Source organism: Mytilus californianus, unplaced genomic scaffold (genome assembly GCF_021869535.1).
Source record: "Mytilus californianus isolate M0D057914Y unplaced genomic scaffold, xbMytCali1.0.p SCAF_9, whole genome shotgun sequence".
NCBI lineage: Eukaryota > Metazoa > Mollusca > Bivalvia > Mytilida > Mytilidae > Mytilus > Mytilus californianus.
Window position 1 is genome coordinate 30,067,015 of NW_026262745.1, and position 20,959 is coordinate 30,087,973.

At 30.3% G+C, this 20,959-nt stretch overlaps 1 protein-coding gene across 5 annotated transcripts in view; it reads left to right on the plus strand.

Annotated features, from left to right (window-relative positions):
- Window positions 1-20,959, plus strand: part of LOC127714647 (rho GTPase-activating protein 26-like) — a 70,917-nt gene that overhangs the window by 18,346 nt on the left and 31,612 nt on the right. For 2 of the 5 annotated variants that reach the window (XM_052220705.1, XM_052220707.1), the window contains exons 8-17: window positions 3,769-3,830; window positions 4,952-5,020; window positions 5,978-5,998; window positions 10,530-10,593; window positions 11,446-11,496; window positions 14,767-14,864; window positions 15,458-15,558; window positions 16,109-16,187; window positions 18,947-18,980; window positions 19,703-19,765. In XM_052220705.1, the coding sequence (XP_052076665.1) occupies window positions 3,769-3,830; window positions 4,952-5,020; window positions 5,978-5,998; window positions 10,530-10,593; window positions 11,446-11,496; window positions 14,767-14,864; window positions 15,458-15,558; window positions 16,109-16,187; window positions 18,947-18,980; window positions 19,703-19,765 (642 nt within the window). The remainder of the gene's footprint in view (window positions 1-3,768; window positions 3,831-4,951; window positions 5,021-5,977; window positions 5,999-10,529; window positions 10,594-11,445; window positions 11,497-14,766; window positions 14,865-15,457; window positions 15,559-16,108; window positions 16,188-18,946; window positions 18,981-19,702; window positions 19,766-20,959) is intronic. The other 3 variants (XM_052220708.1, XM_052220706.1, XM_052220709.1) reach the window with 3 other exon arrangements.

Here is a 20,959-nt window from a genome sequence, read left to right on the forward strand (position 1 = left end):
AAGGGGCCTAAAAAGGGGTTTAAAATAAGCATTTTTTAGTTTCTAGACAATAACTTGTGTTCAAGTGTATGGATCTCTCTAAAATTGTATTACAAGGTACCATACCACAAAGGCAAGGCTGTTATTGAGCTTGGTTTGGGGGGAAAGGGGGGTGGGGGTGATGAATCATAAGGGGGGCGGGGGTCAAAAAAGGGGTAATTTTTTTTTTTTCCTTTTTTTTTTGTTTAAAATTTACATTTTAAGTTAGTTATTTTTTATCACGAAGAGAAAGTAGGAATTGAGTTTTGGGGTTAATTGCTCAAACATTTATGAATAAGGGGCCAAATATTGGTCAAAAATAAGGATTTTTTTAGTTTGCAACAAAAACTTGTGTTCAAGTGTATGGATCTCTGTGAAATTGTATTGCAATGTACCATACCACAAATTGAAGGTTGTGATTGAGGTGGGGGATGATGAATCAAAAGGGGGTTGAAAAAATGTGTGGGAGGTAGGATTTTTTTTTTCCTTTTTTTTTCTTTAAAATTTTCCATTTAAAGATGGTTGTTTCAGATTTATATATGAAAGAAAATAATAATGATACGGTTATATATCATGAGGAATTGAAATTTAAAATTATGTTTATTGGAAATTTAAGTTACATTGGAAAGTAATAATTGGCTTGGGGGGGGGGGGGGGGTTATGGCTCTAATGTTTAAGGAATAAGGGGAAAAAAGGTTAAAAAAACAAGGGTTTCCATTTTATTAGACAAATAATTTAGTAAAGAACATTATTTAAAAGCAGTGTAAGGTTGGTAATTCAAACTCATTTAAATATCTCATCTACACTGCTTTTAAATTATGTAAATTGGAAATTTGCCAATAACTTTATTGTTAATAAATGCATTGGAAATTTGCCAACAATTTTAGTGTAATAAACTTCATTGGAAATTTGCCAATATAAAATTTTGCTGATGAAGGTTTTTTGTTTACCTTTAGCCTTGACTATGAAGTCATTTTCTATTTTTATAGCCTTATGATGTAGTTGAATTATTTAATACTTTTATGATGTGTTTAAATGGGGTTTTATCATGTTTATGGTTGCAAATTTATTGTTTTAGTATAATAAACTCCATTTAAAATTTGCCAATAAAAAAAATTTTTGTTTATTTTTAGCTATGATTATGATGTCATTTTCTATTTTACTTTTATGGTTGCAAAGAAATTTTTATTTTTAGATATTACTGTTAAATGATGCTGATTAAGGTTTTTGCTATGTTTAGCCATGACTATGATGTCATTTTCTATTTTAATATCTGTTATGATGTATTTAAATGGGCTTTTATGGTTACAAAGGAATTTTATTTTTAGATATTACTATAAAATGTTGCTGATTAAGGATTTTGTTTATTTTTAGCCATGACTATGATGTCATTTTCTATTTTAATACCTTTATGATGTAATTTCCATTTTTAGATATTACTGTTAAATGATGCTGATTAAGGGTTTTTTGCTATGTTTAGCCATGACTATGATGTCATTTTCTATTTTAATATCTTTATGATGTATTTAAATGGGCTTTTATGGTTACAAAGGAATTTTATTTTTAGATATTACTTTAAATGTTGCTGATTAAGGATTTTTGTTTATTTTTAGCCATGACTATGATGTCACTTTCTATTTTAATACCTTTATGATGTATTTAAATGGGCTCCCATGTATTTAGATTTTTGATTATTTATACATGTTACCAAATTGGTCCACATTGAACAAAAACGGTCCAAATTTCAACTTTATTACATTACATCAAACATTGAATTCTACATATTCTTTGATATATTGAAATTAACAAACAATTTAGTTTATGGATATTCCACCATAATAGGTAAATTAAATTTTTTCCAGTTCTTACACCACATTCATCCTGTGTCAGAAACCTATGCTGTTTCAAATATTTAATGACAATCCAAAGTCATAGCTGTATCAAGCTTGAATTTTGTGTCCATACTTGCCCCAACTGTTCAGGGTTCGACCTCTGCGGTCGTATCAAGCTGCGCCCCAGCGAAGCATTTTATTAAAATTATAAGTTATATCAAATCTAATGTATACTCTTGCATTAATGCTTATGTATATTGTAATGTCACTTATTTGTCTATCGTAAGTAAATCAAATATGATATTAATTAAATTTGTTGAGAAAATCCTGTCTTCAATATAAGATACAGTCGAACCTCGTTGTGTCGAAGTGGAAGGGACCGGACTAAAGTATTCGACTCATCCTAGGTTTGACTCATCTGAGGTTGAGTGTGTCGTCATAAATTTGGAATGTATGAAATACGGTATGAGATTTGCATAAACTAGATGCTTTGAACAGTGTGCCTTTTTTTGATATGACACTTTATGATTGTGTATTCAATCTCCATTTTTGGTCCTTCATAATAATTAAACACACAAGTACAGATACAAATCATGCACAAATAAAATCAACAGTATACACAAATATTTACAAAGGTCAGTCACTATAAATTATGAAATCATTCGCGGAACGAAATAAGGTCTAAACGGTCTCTGATGAGGTCGTCTGCTTTACATTAAATTATCATAATTGTCTTAATCCTTTTATTTATTGTTATTAATGAGTTTTAATTCTAACGATTCATTTAATCTCGGTTTGGGTCATTTAAATTCGTTTCGTTTTTATCTCATGTGAAATATGTTCAACACACTAACGTTCCGCTTGAATGATCAACAAAAGTGTTAATTACCAACCACCATAAACTTGTCATTTTTAACTGTTATACAAACAAGTATGTTTACTCAGTTTTAATTCTTTTGAAAAATGAGTAGTTACATAAGAAATACATCCAATTTGAATTTTTATCATTAGGTCTGTATTTTTCTAAAATTCTTACTTTCGAACTTCTAAACATCGGGGTCAGTTTACATTAATTTTATATCGATGGGACTATAAAATTTACTCGACTTAACCGAGTTGACCGTGCGAGGGCTGTATAGCCAGTCAAGGTTGTTAAAAACTCCCATCATCAGACTTAACCGAGTATTCGAATCAACCGAGTTCGACTCATCAGAATTAATTATGCATTGATCAAACGGGAATTTTACTGGGACCTAGAAATTACTTCGACTCATCCGAGTTTTCGACACAACCGAGTTCGACACAACGAGGTTCGACTGTAGTTATATCAGGTCTCCAGCATACTAAAAAGTTGAAGGAAATTGAACACATTCATTGTATCACATACAATTGATAGAGATTTGCATCTATGAATGTTTCATTTAAAGAGTAGGTTACAATTTATCTAATTCGTTTAGGATACATGTATTTTAAAAACCATTCAGAATATAAAAATTAAGGTTTTAATCAAAATTAAATACTATTGAAAAGGGAATCATATGTCCTGATTATTTAAAAAAAAAAAAGAGACCAATAAAGGTCAGATGCTTCACTTGAGTTTGTGTTGGGATTAGTACTATGGTGATTGTCTTCAAAATATGACTGCACTAGTAAGAACTTCTGAATTTACAGTAGCATTATATTCATAGAACATAGATTTATTGTTTTATATCTTATTCACATTGTTTACTTTTTATTATGACTTTGTGTCACCTGATTTTATTTTTTGTATGTATAATTAACACACAAATCTGAAATGCATGTTTTTATATTTTATATCACTGAAAACTAGATTTTGAAAAATTGCAGTTTGTTTAAACTTGACACTTCACTATAAATTTTACTAATGATAGGATGTGTGTCTGTATTGTCTTTGTAGGTTATGAATTTAACATAGAACTGAAAGACTACTCGCAAAATCTACAAAAAACATTACAGAAGGTAAAGTATAGAAAGTGTACAAATGTGTAATATGTTACACATTTGATGAACCTTATATATCAACACATGTGCAAGCATGAGGTAGATAATTTGATAAACTACTAGGATCTTACTTATGTGTTTTGAACCAAGTCTGTGGTGTAAAGGTCACTTTGATTTCTTGAAGATTGGGGTAAGACTAGTTATTTGAAATTGAGATAAACTGCTGCTTATGGAGGAATTTCACATTCAAGATTAAGAACAGATAGGTTTAATTAAAGTAGGAATGAGCTTTCATGTTGCCTGTGCTTCAGTTAGGTATAACTAGACTAACCACACTTAATGTGTTGATCTAATGGTTGCATTAACACATTGAAATGGCAACCTACACACCAAAATAACCTAAAGGTAAAAAAGGGCAAAATTGAAATAGAGTTCTGAACTTAACATCAACTTTAGTACGTCTTCACAGAATATTTAACTCCTTGAGCAGTGGCATTGTTAGTTGTAAGGTAGATTAATATACTTAATCCTATTGATATGAAAATATATTATGGGTATATATCAGATTTATTTCACTTTGTGAAATTATCAGTTTTTATTTCACTGGGAAATCACGGTAATTCATTGCAACCAATGTAATAATATGGTGTAAACCTCAATGAAATAGCAATAAAAAAAAAAAAAAAAAAATACATCAGTTTAACATAATCAATGAAGAAGAATAGTTTTGTTAGTTGGATGTGAATTGAAAGAGGACAATGAATAAAAGCATGGTGCATGATATGATTTCATACAATTAGTATTGGCTAGATAGGATGTTAGTCACATTTGACATTGAACAATTTGAGCACTGATACTGGTCATATAAATGCATTGGTATGCTTTTAGACTTAAGCACACTAAAGAACAATAAATATGTCACAGTAGTTTCATGCCTAGCTTATAACTAATGATAGTCTATGAATTGATCATGTGGCAAATAAAGTCACTGGCTCTGCTACAAAATTACCAGAAAAAATAGTTTATTCCCATTCAATTAGAGATTGAAGCCAGGAACAAGTTCAATTTAAACCATTGGCAATTTGTGTAAAAGTTGAAAGCACAATATAATATGAAGTCATTGAATCTTTTAATTTCAGACAAGAGACAGTTTTAACAGTCAGAAAGAGTATACAGAAAATTTGATGTTAAAAATGTTGGACAACAGGGTTGGTATTTGATAGAAAAAAAGGAATTTACTGCACTGAAAAACATAATTTGATAAAATTGATAAAAGATTGGTGATTTTATAGATTAAACCATTTGATAAAACATTTCTATAATATTTAAGCTTTTTAGAGTGCAAATGCACATAAACTAATAACAATCATACCCAGTTATTGCAACAATTACTACATATTAAAAATGAATGCTGCATTTCATATGGTAGAAGAAATGAAAAGGTTGCATCATTTCTAAAAATAGATGTAGGAGCATTGATATTAACTGCATGACTTGCTTAAAGCATGTAATGTATGATTACAGGAATAATATCTAATGTTTCGGTAAATATTTTTCTTTACAAAATCAGTAGCTTTTGATTTTAAAGTTTCTAACTTAGAAAAGTAATAGAGGATTAAATTTTTTCTTACTTACTGAAATATAACACATTATCAGTAGTGCTTATGTATAAGAAAGGTTAAGTTGTTTGGATAAGAAAAATTTACATGTCTTAATGTAAAAAAGCAATAACATTTCAACTACTATATTTTTTTAATATTGGATATTAGCTGTTCCAGAGAAAGTAAACAAAATTACTGATGAATGAAAATAAAGTAGGAATACTTGATTTTATTAGGGCTTTTCCAGAAAAAAATGTATGGGGGGGGTTGGAAGGCACTTTATATTAATAATATATGGGAAATGGGTACCAGAGCAACTTTTCACAATATAATGCACTACGATTCTCAATTACAATTGTCTGGGTGGCGGGTGCTGAAACAAACTGCCTTCCAACCCCCCATACATTTTTTTCTGGAATAGCCCTTACCAGTAAGGATAGAAAATCCTGAAAAAGCAAATAGAAAACAACTGCTTCACTTTAATGGTATCTTGACATTTTGTTTGAAGAACAGATTAGGAATATATTAAAATCCTTACTAACACAATATTTGTTTTTCTGACAGTCTCAAGTTTACGAGGATGGGGTAACAATTACTGCTTTGCTTTTGTTTTCACTTAACACCATTTTGTATAACCAGATCAAACCTGTTTGTGCATTTGTTGTTGTGAGAAATATTTATTGTGTTTATTTAAAAGTCATAAAAATTTTGTTTTCTTGGTTTTTCATTTGGAGTTTGTTCATGAGGTTACCTGACCCTAAAGGGCCAGTGTGACCCATTGCCATCACTCGACTCCTGTCGTCAGACATTACTGATGTTGTTCATCTGTCAACCTAAATTAAAACTCTCTGAAATCACTGACCCTTGGATATTAAAATTTTATTAAAGTAACCAAGTTCTTTCAGATTTTGAGCTAGTAGATTATAATTTTATAATGATAAGTTCAATATTTCTTATGACCTACTTTTGCTCAAACTAAAAGCATTGGGAATAGATTATTTGATGAGAATAACAGTTTTCTTCACTGTTTTATAGCTTTTCCCAGATGAGCTGATATTAGTTTTATAATTGTATGTAGATACACCTTATCGCTATTTAGTCCAATCCGGGAAAAACAGTTAATCAGACAAGCTCCTGTTGAGGTCAAGCGGAACAAAACAAAGGTCATTAGCAATGAGCTGAGGGAGGAAAAATTTTGGAAAGTGGACATTTTAAAATTTTGATAGCTTAAGAAGCAATTTTGAAAAGACAAATTAAAGTAATTGAAAATGCTTTGTTTGATGTGTTTATGATGGTTTAAACATGTCTCTATGAAAAAGTTTTATGCACAATACATTGTTTGAACAAGACCCCAGATAGCTTCAACTGTTGTGAAAAGTTGTCTAATTTTAGAACTTATCCAGATAGGAATAGATAGCGATGAGGTGCATTATATAAGTAAACAAGTGTCATTCTAGTTTACCCTTTATTTGGCCATGAAATTGTATTGAAAATATAGTGTTTCTCCTCTGTTCCACATTTTTATGCAGATAATTGGGATACAGTTGTATAAAGATGAGTAACAGATCTTATAATTTATTCCTCTAGCTAAAAGTGGGGGCGGTATTGCAATCACCTTGTCTGTACATCCATTCGACTATGTTCGTCCAAGAAATATTTTTGTTACACTTTCTCTGAAACTAATGAACAGAAAGACTTCATAACTAGTCAGCAGCTTGGCTGTGATGAGTTGTACTATATGAACACTTTTTGGATGTGTCAGATACCTACACAATGTACTTCCTGTTTGTTGATATTTGAATTTTTCAATAAATGTTGAATGAACAAAACAAATTCATTTTTATTTTATCAGAAACTAATGAACAGAATGACTTCATATTTTGTTAGTAGCTCAACAGTGATGAGTTGTAACATGTGAGCACTTTTCAGATCTATCAGATACCTGATGCTTTGAATTTTTTAATATTTTGAATGAACCTGAAATTTTGTCTCACTCTTTTCTCAGAAACTGCTCAACAGAATGCATTAATATTTGGTCAGCAGCTCAATATTGATTATTTCTATCGTGAATGCGCTTTTTGCATATCTTGTTTTCTTATACTTTGAATTAGGAATGGGGGTATGATTAGCATGACAATGCATGCATTCTTGTTTGTTTTGGTTGACCTACTTTTGACCTGAATATGACCATTGTATATTTAAGACCTCATATAAATAACAGGTTTTACTTTTTTTCCCCTCTTTTTTCAGCCATTGGTAATGGCAATATAAAAAGGCAATATTTGGTTTATAAATTTATAATGAACAGTTTAATATCATATATGGTTTTGAATGTTCTAGTTCACCTACATTTGCCAAATAACATTATCTTGACTTAGTCAATATCATGCCTCGATACCAGGTGAGCATAACATGCTCTTTGGAGCTTCTGGTTTTAAAGTTGTTACATGTATGATTTGGTGAATATTGGATTATTGTTTATGCACTCATGCAGGATATCTGTACTTGTAAAGGTATTATATAGCATTTTCAGAGTTAATAGTCATAATCATATTTCAGAAAGATATCAGTTTTAAAAAATGTTTTTGTATGTCACCAATCATCTTTGCTAGCCAAGGATTAAGGGTTGAGAGAAGGGGACTGGATCATAATCCTTGGCTAGTGAAGATGGTCCCCAATAATTTAAAGTAATTTTATTTCCATTATAAGTCCCCTACCGACGAAGTCGAAGGGGACTTTAGGTTTGCACTCTGTCCGTTTGTCTGTCTGTCCATTGGTCAGTCCGGCAAATCAGTTTTCCACACTTTTTTCTTCGTGCTTGAAGATATTGATTTGATATTTGGTGTATTGTTTTATCATGACAAGTTACAGATCAAGTATGAATTTTGTTCAGGTCTGACGATTTTGTGCAGAGTTATGGTCCTTGAACTTAAAAAATTCACTCAAATAATCAGTTTTCTGCACTTTTTATGCCCCTGTAGTAGCGGAGGGGGCATTAAGTTTTACCCTTGTTCGTCTGTACGTCCGTCCGTTTTCGTACGTACGTCCCGAAATTGGTTTTCCGTTCTCTAACTTTAGTTTGCCTCAACCAAATGTTATGAAACTGATACACAATGCTTATTACCACAAAACACAGATAAAGTTTGAATTTTAGTGGCGTCACTATTGCCTTTCTAGAGTAATGCCCCTTTACAAATGGAAAAAATGCTGAATTTTTCATTTCTGTTCTCTAACTTAAGTTTGCCTCAACCAAATGTTATGAAACTTATACACAATGCTTATTACCACAAAACTCAGATCAAGTATGAATTCGGGTAGCGTCACTTTTACCGTTCTTGAGTTATGTTCCTTTATAACTTTATATGCAAACGGGGGCATCAATTACAATTCCGGTTGAATCATCATTTTAAAGAAAAATTACAACCCATTATCCCATATTCTAACAAATATGTTCTTTTTTATGCCCCATCTACAATAGTAGAGGGACATTATGTTTTTCGGTCTCTGCGTTCGTCCGTCTGTCCTGCTTCAGGTTAAAGTTTTTGGTCAAGGTAGTTTTTGATGAAGTTGAAGTCCAATCAACTTGAAACTTAGTACACATGTTCCGTATGATATGATCTTTCTAATTTTAATGCCAAATTAGAGTTTTGACCCCAATTTCACGGTCCACTGAACATAGAAAATGATAGTGCGAGTGGGGCATCCATGTACTATGGACACATTCTTGTTTTGATATAAATCAAAATCAGGAGCAAGAGTATAGAAATTTTGTCATTTTCAAAAATTGAAATTCAGGTTACATGTTGAAGTTCTCTTCACAGACTGGAAAAGATTCTTCAGTTTTTACAAAATCTTGTTTATTGATAAATGTACTTTCATTGTATGTTGTGCTAAAGCCTACATTTCAAATCAGTGTACTTTTAATGTCAAAAATAGTTCTATTCCAAGTGTTTTCTTCTAAATCATATTGTATCTGGATGTCTACATTGATTTTTAAGAACAGTACAAGTTTGAGCTCCAATATGAGTTTATTGTTGCATGATCTCATTGTGTAAAACTACAAAGTTTTGTATTTTTAATCTTTTGAAGTTATCAGTTACAGTTTGCTGTCACTAGATTGATATATTTATTCTAGGAGTTATACATATCTTTTACACATTTAAATGTAAATTTAAGCTATAATTTCTGGTACGTTATCTGTTTGCAACAAAAGTAGAAATGGTTTGATATTTTTAGTAATAAATTTCTTTCAATAATTCCTGTTCTGGTGATATTGATTGTGAAGGTAGTGCAGCAAGCATTATTACTGCTAGATTTCAAACTCACGTAGAGGCTACAATGAAAAAAAATTACAAATTGAAAGCAGAGTTCATGGTTTAAAAAGTAATAGTTATGGATTTTGTTTGCTATGCTTTTACACTTGTAACAATTTATGGGGTGGGGTGTAAGTAGTTAGTTGGAAATTGGTCAAATTTTGGTGGCTGAAATTTGCATGATCTGGAGTCCACTTTCTTCTTTATTATCTATTACATTTATTTGCAGAAAAAAGCATGCTCTGATACATTCCTTAAAAATTAAAGAAGAAAACATTCTTTATCCTCACAGAAATATGCTACACACTGCACATAAATGTGTAAAAACTTCTCACTAAATAGAATGAAATGTTATATATCAGTCTGAATCAATAACACATAAATTATTACAAAAAAGTTAATATATAGAACATATTAACAACGTTTAAATGCACATGTTTATTTAAAGAAAAACAATATCTCCTTTTGGTTATGTAACAAAAGATAAATAACAAAGCACTGCACCAAATTTTCACATTTAGAAGACTGAGTCATTTTCTTTATTTCAGGTTAAAACAAGATAGATAAGATACATGTAGGATACATTATATTTAAATTAATGTTTGTACAACATAGAAAACACAAGCTTTTTTCCTGACACTAAAAACATACGTTAACCGTAATCTAATTCCTTGAAATTGCTTCTGAAGAAGGATTTTCATTGATATTGTAAACTTTTCCCAGTAATGAAAACATGTAAAAAGCTTTTAAATTGTTGATAGTATAATGAGAATTATTCTGAATCATTGCATTATCTATTGTAGAAACCTATCACTCAAGCCAAAGGTGGATGTACGAGAGAAGGCTATCTGTACCTCATGGAAAAAAGTAAGAATTTTTACTTACTGAGAAATATACTTTTTTCTTTATAAAAAAAAAGAGAAGATTACTATAGAGAATTACCCATTGAAAAAAACACATGGTCATTGTCAATATTTGCAAGAAGAAAGGGTTTCATAGGCCCCAGCTAATTTTTGAAAAGGAGACTCGTTAAAATTTTATAATTCCATTTTCTATGCTGGAATTTTTTAACAACGTCAAAAAGATAATTTGAATGTAGACTTGATTATCTATGTGATTTAATAAGAATAAATGTTTAGATTACATGCATTTGAAATGATAAGTTTTCAACAATATAAAAAATCTACCAAGTAAATTGTGTATCAATACAAAGGTTTGAAGCATATATAATAAATTATGAAGGGCCTTGTAATAATTGATTGACAAAAGTTGTAAGAACATAGGTTTAAGAATAACACACCACATACAGTTCAGTGCAAAACTATTGCAATTTTGATACTTCTGTCATACAAGTTGATAAATGTGAAAAGATAACTTTTTTTATACACCCACTCGCAAGGCACTTTGAAATCTCCACTATAGGTGTGTGTTTCAAGTACAGTGGAAATGTAAGTGAAATTCTAAATTGGCCTCTATAGGGGGTTACTACTTTTTAGAAGTATCGCCCCTTGGTACCATGTATGTTTAAATGGAACAGCCCTAACAGAAACCTAGAAGAAAAACTCGAAATAGTGTGGAAAAAAAACATTACAAATAAAAAACAATATAAAAAATAACAAATTAGAACAACAAAATATTCCAAGGCATTAAACTTTACAATGAGGATGCTGAGGTTTCTTGAGAGTAATGTTTCATTTCATAGTTATGTTATTTGTATAGAGAATTACAGAGCATCAAAATGGATGCCTAAACAGGCAAAAGACTTGACAGGTATAGAAAGTAGAGGGTGGTCTTAGTGTTATGTGTTGTCACAAATTTCATATTTAGTCTGTCACAGATACAAAAGCATCTTCATTATGGAAAAGGTAATTTTTGGGTTGGCCTACAATTCAACACTTTTTCTTAAATAAAAGTAAATGTTTCATTAGAAACAACGAACGAGACAGAATAAATATGAAAGAATAAATTTTGTGCGTGAAATTACTATGATATCACAACAGGAGAAACTATTTCAAGTATCAGTCTCGGTAACAGCTACAAAGTCAAAACTACACGATTGTGTACATTCTAATGGAAGATTTTTAGTCAAATTTGGAAACTAATTATGTGAATTTTTTTCCTCTGAAAAAGAATATTTAAGTTAAATAAAAAAGGAGTTTTAAAATTAGTCTTTCAGGCTTATGAAAAAAATATCTGTTATTGTACATGATTGTAATTGATTTCTGAAGACTAGATCTGAAGGAGATTAGAAAAAATGAATTGGTTTTCCTGTTTATATCATAGCTGTTGTGTAAAATAAGAATGTAAAAAATATAGCACTTAGCACCACCCTCTAGTTGTCAAAGGCACTAACATTGGCCTCATCATTTATGACCAGACCGAATCTTCATGCATTAAATGTAATATTGTATTGAGCTAATATAGTGATGGTCCTTCACAGCATACAGATTGACATACAAATACAACTGCAGTAAATTACAATAGTTTTCATGGTATCAGAAATAATAATGCTATGCTTTTACCAATCATAATCTTATCAACATGATTCAAACATTATCCAATATACATATATAAATGCTAAGAACAATTTGATCAATTCTAAAAATCAACAATACAAAATATAGTTTCTTTAAAGAAGACAACAGTCATTTAAAGTCATATGAAACAAATTTCTTGAAATTATAATGTAAGGAAGTTATTGAACCAATGCACGTATATATACTAAACTAGGTCGTCACTGCACGATTTTTTTTTACAATTATTACGAATCCATAGCATATAATCTACAAAGAATATTTCATCAGGGAAAACTTTCACTGTAAATTAACTTTCGTGTTTTATTGTCGAAGTTAACCGAACTTGATCTTGATAAGCAATCAACACAGAATCATGGAGTATGTGAAAAATTAAGTGAGATGATAGACATGTCAGAGCTTATACATGAATTTTTTTTTGTGTATTTTTTGAAGCCTGTTTTTAAACTCTTAAAAGATCAAAAATTGCATAATATTTTATTTTTATTTATGAATTTTCAGGTCTACATAAGCTCTGAAAAAATATATTATAGCATTGAAAAATATGTCGGAAGCAGCATTTATGGATTAGTAGATATTGCTCATATTGAAATATCTGTTGTTTGAGATTTTTTAGTACAATTTCCATTGAGACAATACCTATCATTAAACAACAAATAGGATGTTAACACCTTCAGATAAATGAAAGTCTTTAATGATTAGCAAAATCCACAGCATAAAATGCTGAAATGTAATTCCATTAATTCTGTATGTCTGTTCATTTGGTGTTATGTCAAAGAAATGCACGGACTTGCAGTTGAAACGAAATTACCAGTCTTGACTCAATAATAAGCTATGAAAGGCCCTGGAAAACAGAAAAGTAAAACAATTCACAATGCAAATCTTGCAGCTTATTTAGGGGAAAATAAAATTAAAATGAAAAACAATTATGGCAGATGCAAGAAATGACAACCACTAGACTACAGGCTCCTAGCTTGGGTCAAGCATATAAAGAAGGGGGCAGTATTTCCCCATGATCTAAGACAATGGTGAAGCAGCACATTAGAATAAACTTAACAAAATAAATTAAAAAGGGCTTGAGGTATACAATCTGCTCTTATCACAATATTTAACAAATACCAAAATTACAAATCTCAAAGTACTTGAGGTTACTGAAAGCTATTTCAAAGCCAAATTTCAACTAATAAGAAGACTCACATTAATTTCCCATAACATAAACATAAACATAAAACAAAAACAGATTTTTTATAACACAGAGTACTAAGGCAATAAAAAGTACATAAACACATAGTAATCATTTAGTATTTGGAGAAATGAAAGAAGAAAAAAAACCAATCACACTGCTTATATGATATTACATTTAATGCATTATTAATTACATCATTGTTATTTGTTAAGTTGAATGAGATTATGTTTTAATTTTTCATTAGACCCATTCTATCATTGGTTACTTCCTACTGTTCGAGGTATGATAGCTTCTGACTAACAGTTAAAAGTGGAATACACAAAACATGAAGTCTGGAATGTCTCTTCCTAAAAACTTGGAAAAAGCATGATATATTCATTCTTATTTTTGATATGTTGTGTTTTATGCACATAAATTGCTGTTGAAGAGTTGTTTTGTTAGTATTATATTTCAACTCAAAATAATGTTCAGAAACAGTGTACGTTAATAATAACGAAACCAGATCAGAACAAAATAATTTTTGCATGTTAATTTTTTTTTCAAAAATGATCCAGCTTTTTTTTGCAAGCATGCTCCTCCAGTCACCTGTTCATTTTTCTGTTGATCTTTTTTTATTAAAACAAAACCTCTTTTGAAAAATACTTGATCTTGAACTCTGACCTTAAAACAAACAAACTAATATATACTAATAAAATTGTAAGGTGATAAAAGCTTGAAATTAAACTATTGTGTTAAAATTCATTGCTTATTAGTTAAAAGTGGTAAAAAAACATTAATATGACAATACTATTTTAAATTCTAATGGCAAAAGAGTACTCTCTAAGAACTTCTTGCCTTTAAACTTAGCATCCCTAAATACATCAGATTTATTTATTTTGTTGAAATTTAATAAGTGCTTGTTAATCAAACATGAAATTTTAATTGACCAACTTTCAGTTTTACAGGACATGATTGCAAGAGTTGTTATTCTCAATATACTGTCCTGTGTTTTTATAGATTAGTTATATTTTATAAAGTTGTACCAGAAATAAGGCAAAACTTCTGGCTTGAACTAATTGTCTTAGATGCTTTAAGTCAGTTTAGATATTGTTTTGATTGTTTTGAAATCTTCACCTCAAATGAACTTTATTTTAAAAACTTTAATCAACAAATGCTGAAATTACTTATTTACAAAATGATCTAGTTATAAACCATTGTCACAGACTTTTCTTAAGCTTACAGAAGTGGAGTCAAAATGATTATTATGATTATAATACATGAGTGCCGGAAGCATTTTTATTATTCATATTAAAAATGGTATTTGATGATTTCTATTTGTAGAAGCCCTGGGAACAACATGGATCAAACATTACTGCTGGTACAAAAAAGAGAACAAAGAATTACATATACTTCCATATAACCAAGTCACAGGAAAGCTGGTATGGTTCTTAATATTTTAAAATTTTAGGAATAAAACAATTGTTTTGGTTTATTAAGAAATGTCAATATCACTTTTGGATTTGACAATCAAAAAGTTTTTTTTTCTGGCGTCACAGAAGGGAGACTTTAAAACAGATATGTGCGTCCATCAATTCATTAAATGCATAAAGATAAGTTCCGCCTCTGCATTAAGTGGATGCAATTTTTTTTTATTATAAAGAGTTGTTTTTTTTTAATTTATCACCCAGTGTAATAAGGAATTAGAAATTAACTCACATTAGAGATATCACTGTATCTTGCCAAAAGATAAATCTGGCATCACATCAGTTTAACCTAAGATGGCAGAAAAAGGTCCAAAGTCCACAGGGTGTTCAAGTTAATACTTGCAATAATGAAATACAAAAAGTTCAAAGACTAGATGTTATAACAAAATATGTAATAGACTTATATTACATTATTATAATTGATGGATAACATTATTAATATTACATTTTTTTTTTAAAGAAAAATATTTGTACCAAATGTGATATGGAAAGTATTTTCAGTGTGATATAGTTTGTTTTTTATAATATATTTTTTTTATTTATGACAGAGCCAGTCAACAACAGAAAAGTTAACAATGACATCTTGTGTTCGAAGAGCATCACAAACCATAGACAAGAGATTCTGTTTTGATGTCCAGGTGGCTGACAGGTCAGTTTATATATAGATGGTAGAGACTTGTTTACCAGGATGAAATATGTTCCTCACCAGCTAGTTGACCTTTACGTAATCTTTCATGAAACCTTTTGCTAAAAGAACAGTAATCTCTAGCAGGATTAAGTCTCTTCCTGTTATTTCCTAATTTAGCATTTTAAAGCTGGCATCATTTGTTGTCCAAAAATGAAACTTATTTGGCAATAGTTCAAAGGGTAACAACTCTAGAAATGACTAAAATGTGACTTAACCTGAACTTCATAAAAAATAGTTTTCTTGTTATGGATAAGGAATAGCATTCTATAGTTAAAGTTATTGCCTAAATTAACAAAAAAATGCTATGTCCATTAAAATGTTATAAAGTTTACCAAAATGTTCTCTGAAAGTTACTTTGTTATATAAATGATCTATGAGCAGGATGAAAAAATATTCTATTGGTCATGAGATTCAAACATGGTTCACAATAAGCAAGTTGTAACAGTGCCAAATCTATACACACTGGTTATCAACAAATGATATGAACACAATTTACATTATATCTTTACAGAACTGATACATTAACATTTCAAGCTATGTCAGAGTCAGACAGAAGGTTATGGATGGATGCAATGGATGGTAGGGAACCAGTAAGTACACAAAACAAACATGTAAATGGCAACATGCTGCCTTATTTTTGGGAACTTATATAATTATGATCTTAATGAATTATAATTAAGTACCCTTAAAGTCAACTAGACACAACTTTTACTTAAACATCAAACATAATTTTTTTATCCTCTTCAAGATTATGGCTGACAACCACTTTCTGGCATCAAAATAGAAAATTGTCTAAAGGATGTAGCAAATCATCTTTTAAAGATCTAACTGCTACCAAAATGTAATACAAATAATGATCTTATTGTTTTATTGCTGATGACCAAAGCCACCATTAAACTTGTCCCAACTCTTACCAAAACAAAACACTTGGGAAATTCCGTAATGGATAACATAAACTGCCTTCACACATACACAGCAAGTAGATACATACACTCCTGTGTGAATATCTTTTTTGAGTAAGTGTTGTTCTCTATATTGTTTCTTGATATCTAGGAGTCAGATGGGAACAATTTTGGCAAATTCACAATTTTACTGAATTCACTATATTTACAGCTGTATTAAAAATAAAGCAACTATTTTAAACTAAAACAGTGTTTTATTGAAATACATACATTCAACATTTAATTTTGGTAATTTGGGAAAATTCATTATTTGTCCAATTTGGTATGATAGCTTCTGACTAACATTTAATTTTGGTAATTTGAGAAAATTCATTATTTGTCCAATTTGGTCTGATGTCCTACCTTCTTCTTTGAACAGAAGCAAGACAAAAGAGATCTGTCGTTGCTTTAATAGGTTTTTTCAGGAATAAAAACTTTTTGCAAAAACAAACATTTATCAAGGGATACTCTAAAGCAAAGTGAGAGATACATGCTCCTTAGAGCCTCTTGTTATTAATATAAACTTAATAGCAGAATAGATTTTATGGTCACCATCACTTCAGAAGGATGGATTATGGAGTGAACCTATGAAAAGATGATGGTCTTGAGGTAGAGTTCTTGCCACCAGTGCAGGAGGTCGTATGTTCAAACCTGGCTGGGCCAATCCAAAGACTTGAAAATTGGTATTTGCTGCTTCTTGGCTAAGCACGCAGCATTTAGGGGTCAGAGCAACAGCTGGTAAGCTTGGAGTCAGAATCATGTGTCCAGTAAGGGTGATATGTACTGTGGAATTTGCCCTTGTGATTTAGCACATTAAAATTCCAGCTCTGCTTGTCCTCTAGCATAAAGCAGGGTTTATATTCATATCACATTATAATGTTCTCATCCTGAATATGCATTTAATTTTTCACTTGACGTAAACATCCATCCATTTTCAGAACACTTACACTTTCCAATTGAGTATTTTTATTGCTGAAGGTCATTGATCTGAATCACACTCCATTTAACATTGTTATCTTCATGAAGTTCTCTTTGTATGGAAACGAATGCAAATCTTATAATGTTATTGATGTTTTACACAAACAAAGTATACTGAAATTGCTGCACTCACTATTACAGATAATTCATCAGGTAATTTGTTCTTCTATGAAATATACACAATCCTTCAACTTCTAGTCACTCTGTCTAATCATTAGAACTACAGGTGCATTCAGATAATACAAAACTTTACAGTTTTTGTTTGGTACCCTATAGCATGGTTATTTTACGAGTTTAAGATTAAATAAAAATTGTTGACTAACATTGGTTTTATTTCCCAAGACCATACATACTAAAATCTGTTTTACATTTCAGTTTTGTGTGTGAAAATAATGATATATACATGTACCTAGTTTAGTTTATAACATTTTCAGTAGTCCACACTTATTGAATTTTTCCTTTTTTTTTTGAATGATGCTTATCAGAAATTTAATGCTTTTACTTCAGTTAACCAATTACTTAAGAAGTGGCGGTTTAAAAAAAGCACAGAAGTTTCATAAACTTTTACTAAGTTAACTACAGCAATGACTAGAAACCATGGTTACAGTTAAGACTGTTTAATGTGTTTAATGCATGTGCTTTTACAACATAACGGAAACTGCAAAATAAAGAAGTTTTACTGCATGTAAAATACTTCACAAGCAAATCTTTAATGAAACCAACAAATATTTATTTAGTCATTAAAGTTTCCTGCTTTTATTTGAAGTGGAAAAAGCATACACTATCAAATATATATTGCTTTAAATGAAAATTATTTTTGTTTCCTTTCAGTCTTGCTTCTTTTCTTACTTCAAAAAGTGGCAATCAAAGAGCACTAAATACGTTCAGTTTATTTTTATTTAGGCGGTATATACATTGTTTGTTAATGTTTGATCAGTTGTAATCGAATGAATGTTGCTTTTGACTTGCCACTGTATAGTTTTCATCCATTAATGAATTGCAACACAGTATATAAAATTATAAATGTAAAGCTCATAATATCATGATTTTAGTTGAGTTGTGAATGAATTCAACAAAGCTGAGCAAAGATCTTATACCGGCAGCATTTCTTTAACAAGATTAAAAAAAAAAAAAACTGTGACAACTTCTGGTAAGATTTGGGAATGGGCACATAAACAAAATAGATTTATTTGAATTTTTACCTAAATGTCATAACAAACATCATTTGTCTTTATGATGTGATCCAGACATTTTTTAAATTGAAATTTTGTTTGGTGATACTTTTATTTATTGGCTAACCAGTTTCTTGATTGACTGATTAGTCTACACATGTTGTTATGTATAATATTTTTGATCCAAGATATTTTTACACAGATTATAGAGGACTTTTTAATGTTGGTATATAAATGAATTTGTGTGTTTTGCTTCAGGTTTACATAAAACCAAAGACTACCACAGATGATTGTAAGTATCACTTTCACTTAATTATATGACAGATAAAGTCAAACTGAGCAGTGGAAAATCTAGTGACAGAATATTACCTCCCCTGTAAACACAGAAATCTTGATCTTTATAATTATATGACAGATAAAGTCATACTGAGGATTTGTTTATTATTTGTATAATGTTGATAACTGGTTCAACTAAACCCAAGAAATCCACAAAAATGAGTACCTGTTGCATGATAAGGAATCTACACCATATAGGAGAAAGATAATGGACCCTCATAGAGATTTTTCTATACTTACATGAATATTCAAATAACAGTTCTATGGGATTAACATTAAAATGATTAATGTAAGGTATCCAGACTATAACTGACCATCAAAAAAATTCTGCATGAGACCAATTTCACAAAAAGTCTTACAAGAAAAAATATTTTTATGTCCAACAATCAATTTTAGACATAAGATTTTGTGTGAAAAGACATCAGGATACAACACTTTTTTTTTTTTATGCCCCCGCTGTCACTGGACGTCGCATTAAGGATTACCCTGGTCCATCCTTATGTACGTTCCAAAATTGGTTTTTACTTTAGTATGCCCCGTCTAATCATTAAGAAAATTTTACACAATGCTTATTACCACAAAACACAGATCAAGTTGGAATTTGGGTGATGTGACCTTTACCATTATTTTGATTATTGTCCTGATAGATTGTAATGATAGAATAATTTCTTATTTTAGCTTCATTAGATGATATAGGATTCCAGTTTGTAAATAAATGTATCAAGGCAATAGAAGATAGAGGTGAGTTTGTTATATTTTATGTAGGTCAGATGGGAAACATACAAGATAAATTACAAGATAAAGGGGGTGTTATTTTATGGGACAGAGCACATGATTCATGTATATCTACCAACTATCCCATCTACACCTATTTATTGAAATGTTTTTGAGAGGTGGATTTTTGTTTTCAAATGATTGTTGAGGAAAATTTATTTTAAAATCCTGTATGTTAGTTAAGCTCCTGTTTCATATTAATTTTTGATTAATTTATGGCATATTTCTTTCACATGCTGTAGACAAGACTTTGATAATATGATACGGTACTAATACAATCCATAATACTTATCACCAGAATCATATGCTGTACATTTAATGAGAATATTATTTTAATGCCAAACATTTGAAGGTAACATGTGCTTCTCCACAAACGTCAATATAAAAAGCAAGTTGTGATTCCAGTCCAACTGTCAACTTATATTATTGGATTGCTGTTTCATTGATGTGTACCTCTCCTGGACACAAAGGCTGTGATATTCACATTACCTTGTATTAAGGTTCTTTGTTTTGCCAATGGTTTTGTTATAGATTTCTGAAGTACTATCAAAGTTGGTTTACTTTTCTAACATAATCCAGTTCACTTAGCAAAATCAATTATCATTTCTTGAATTTTTACATTAAAGGAAATCTAAAGGGATTGTTTTTTTCTTTTATTATTCTATATCCACATCATTGGTCATAAATACAAAAATTCTGATCATAAGACAGTTAATGGTACATATAAAAACAACCCATGGTAACTATCAGCAGAATCAAATGCTACCCATCTAATGAGAATTATTTTTTAATGCCAAACAATTGATGGTAATATTCTCCTCTCCTCTCACATCAATATTGCAAAAGCATGTTGTGAATCCAAACTAAATATTTTATTAAACATGATGGCAAAACGATTTTCATACACTCTTTTCCCTTTAAGTTAAAATATACTAAAATTTATTATTTTTTTATTAAGTCTCCCAAACGAAGTTTGGGAAGACTTATTGTTTTTGCTCAGTTCTTATTATTATTATTATTCTTCTTCCTCTTCCTCTTCCTCTTCCGCCGCTTTTAAATTTGAACTTGTCCGCACCCGTTCTCCAAAACCGCTTGTCAGATTAACTTAGGGTTTCACAATATGTTAGACTAACATGTCTAGTGGTGCAATCAGGGTTTTGT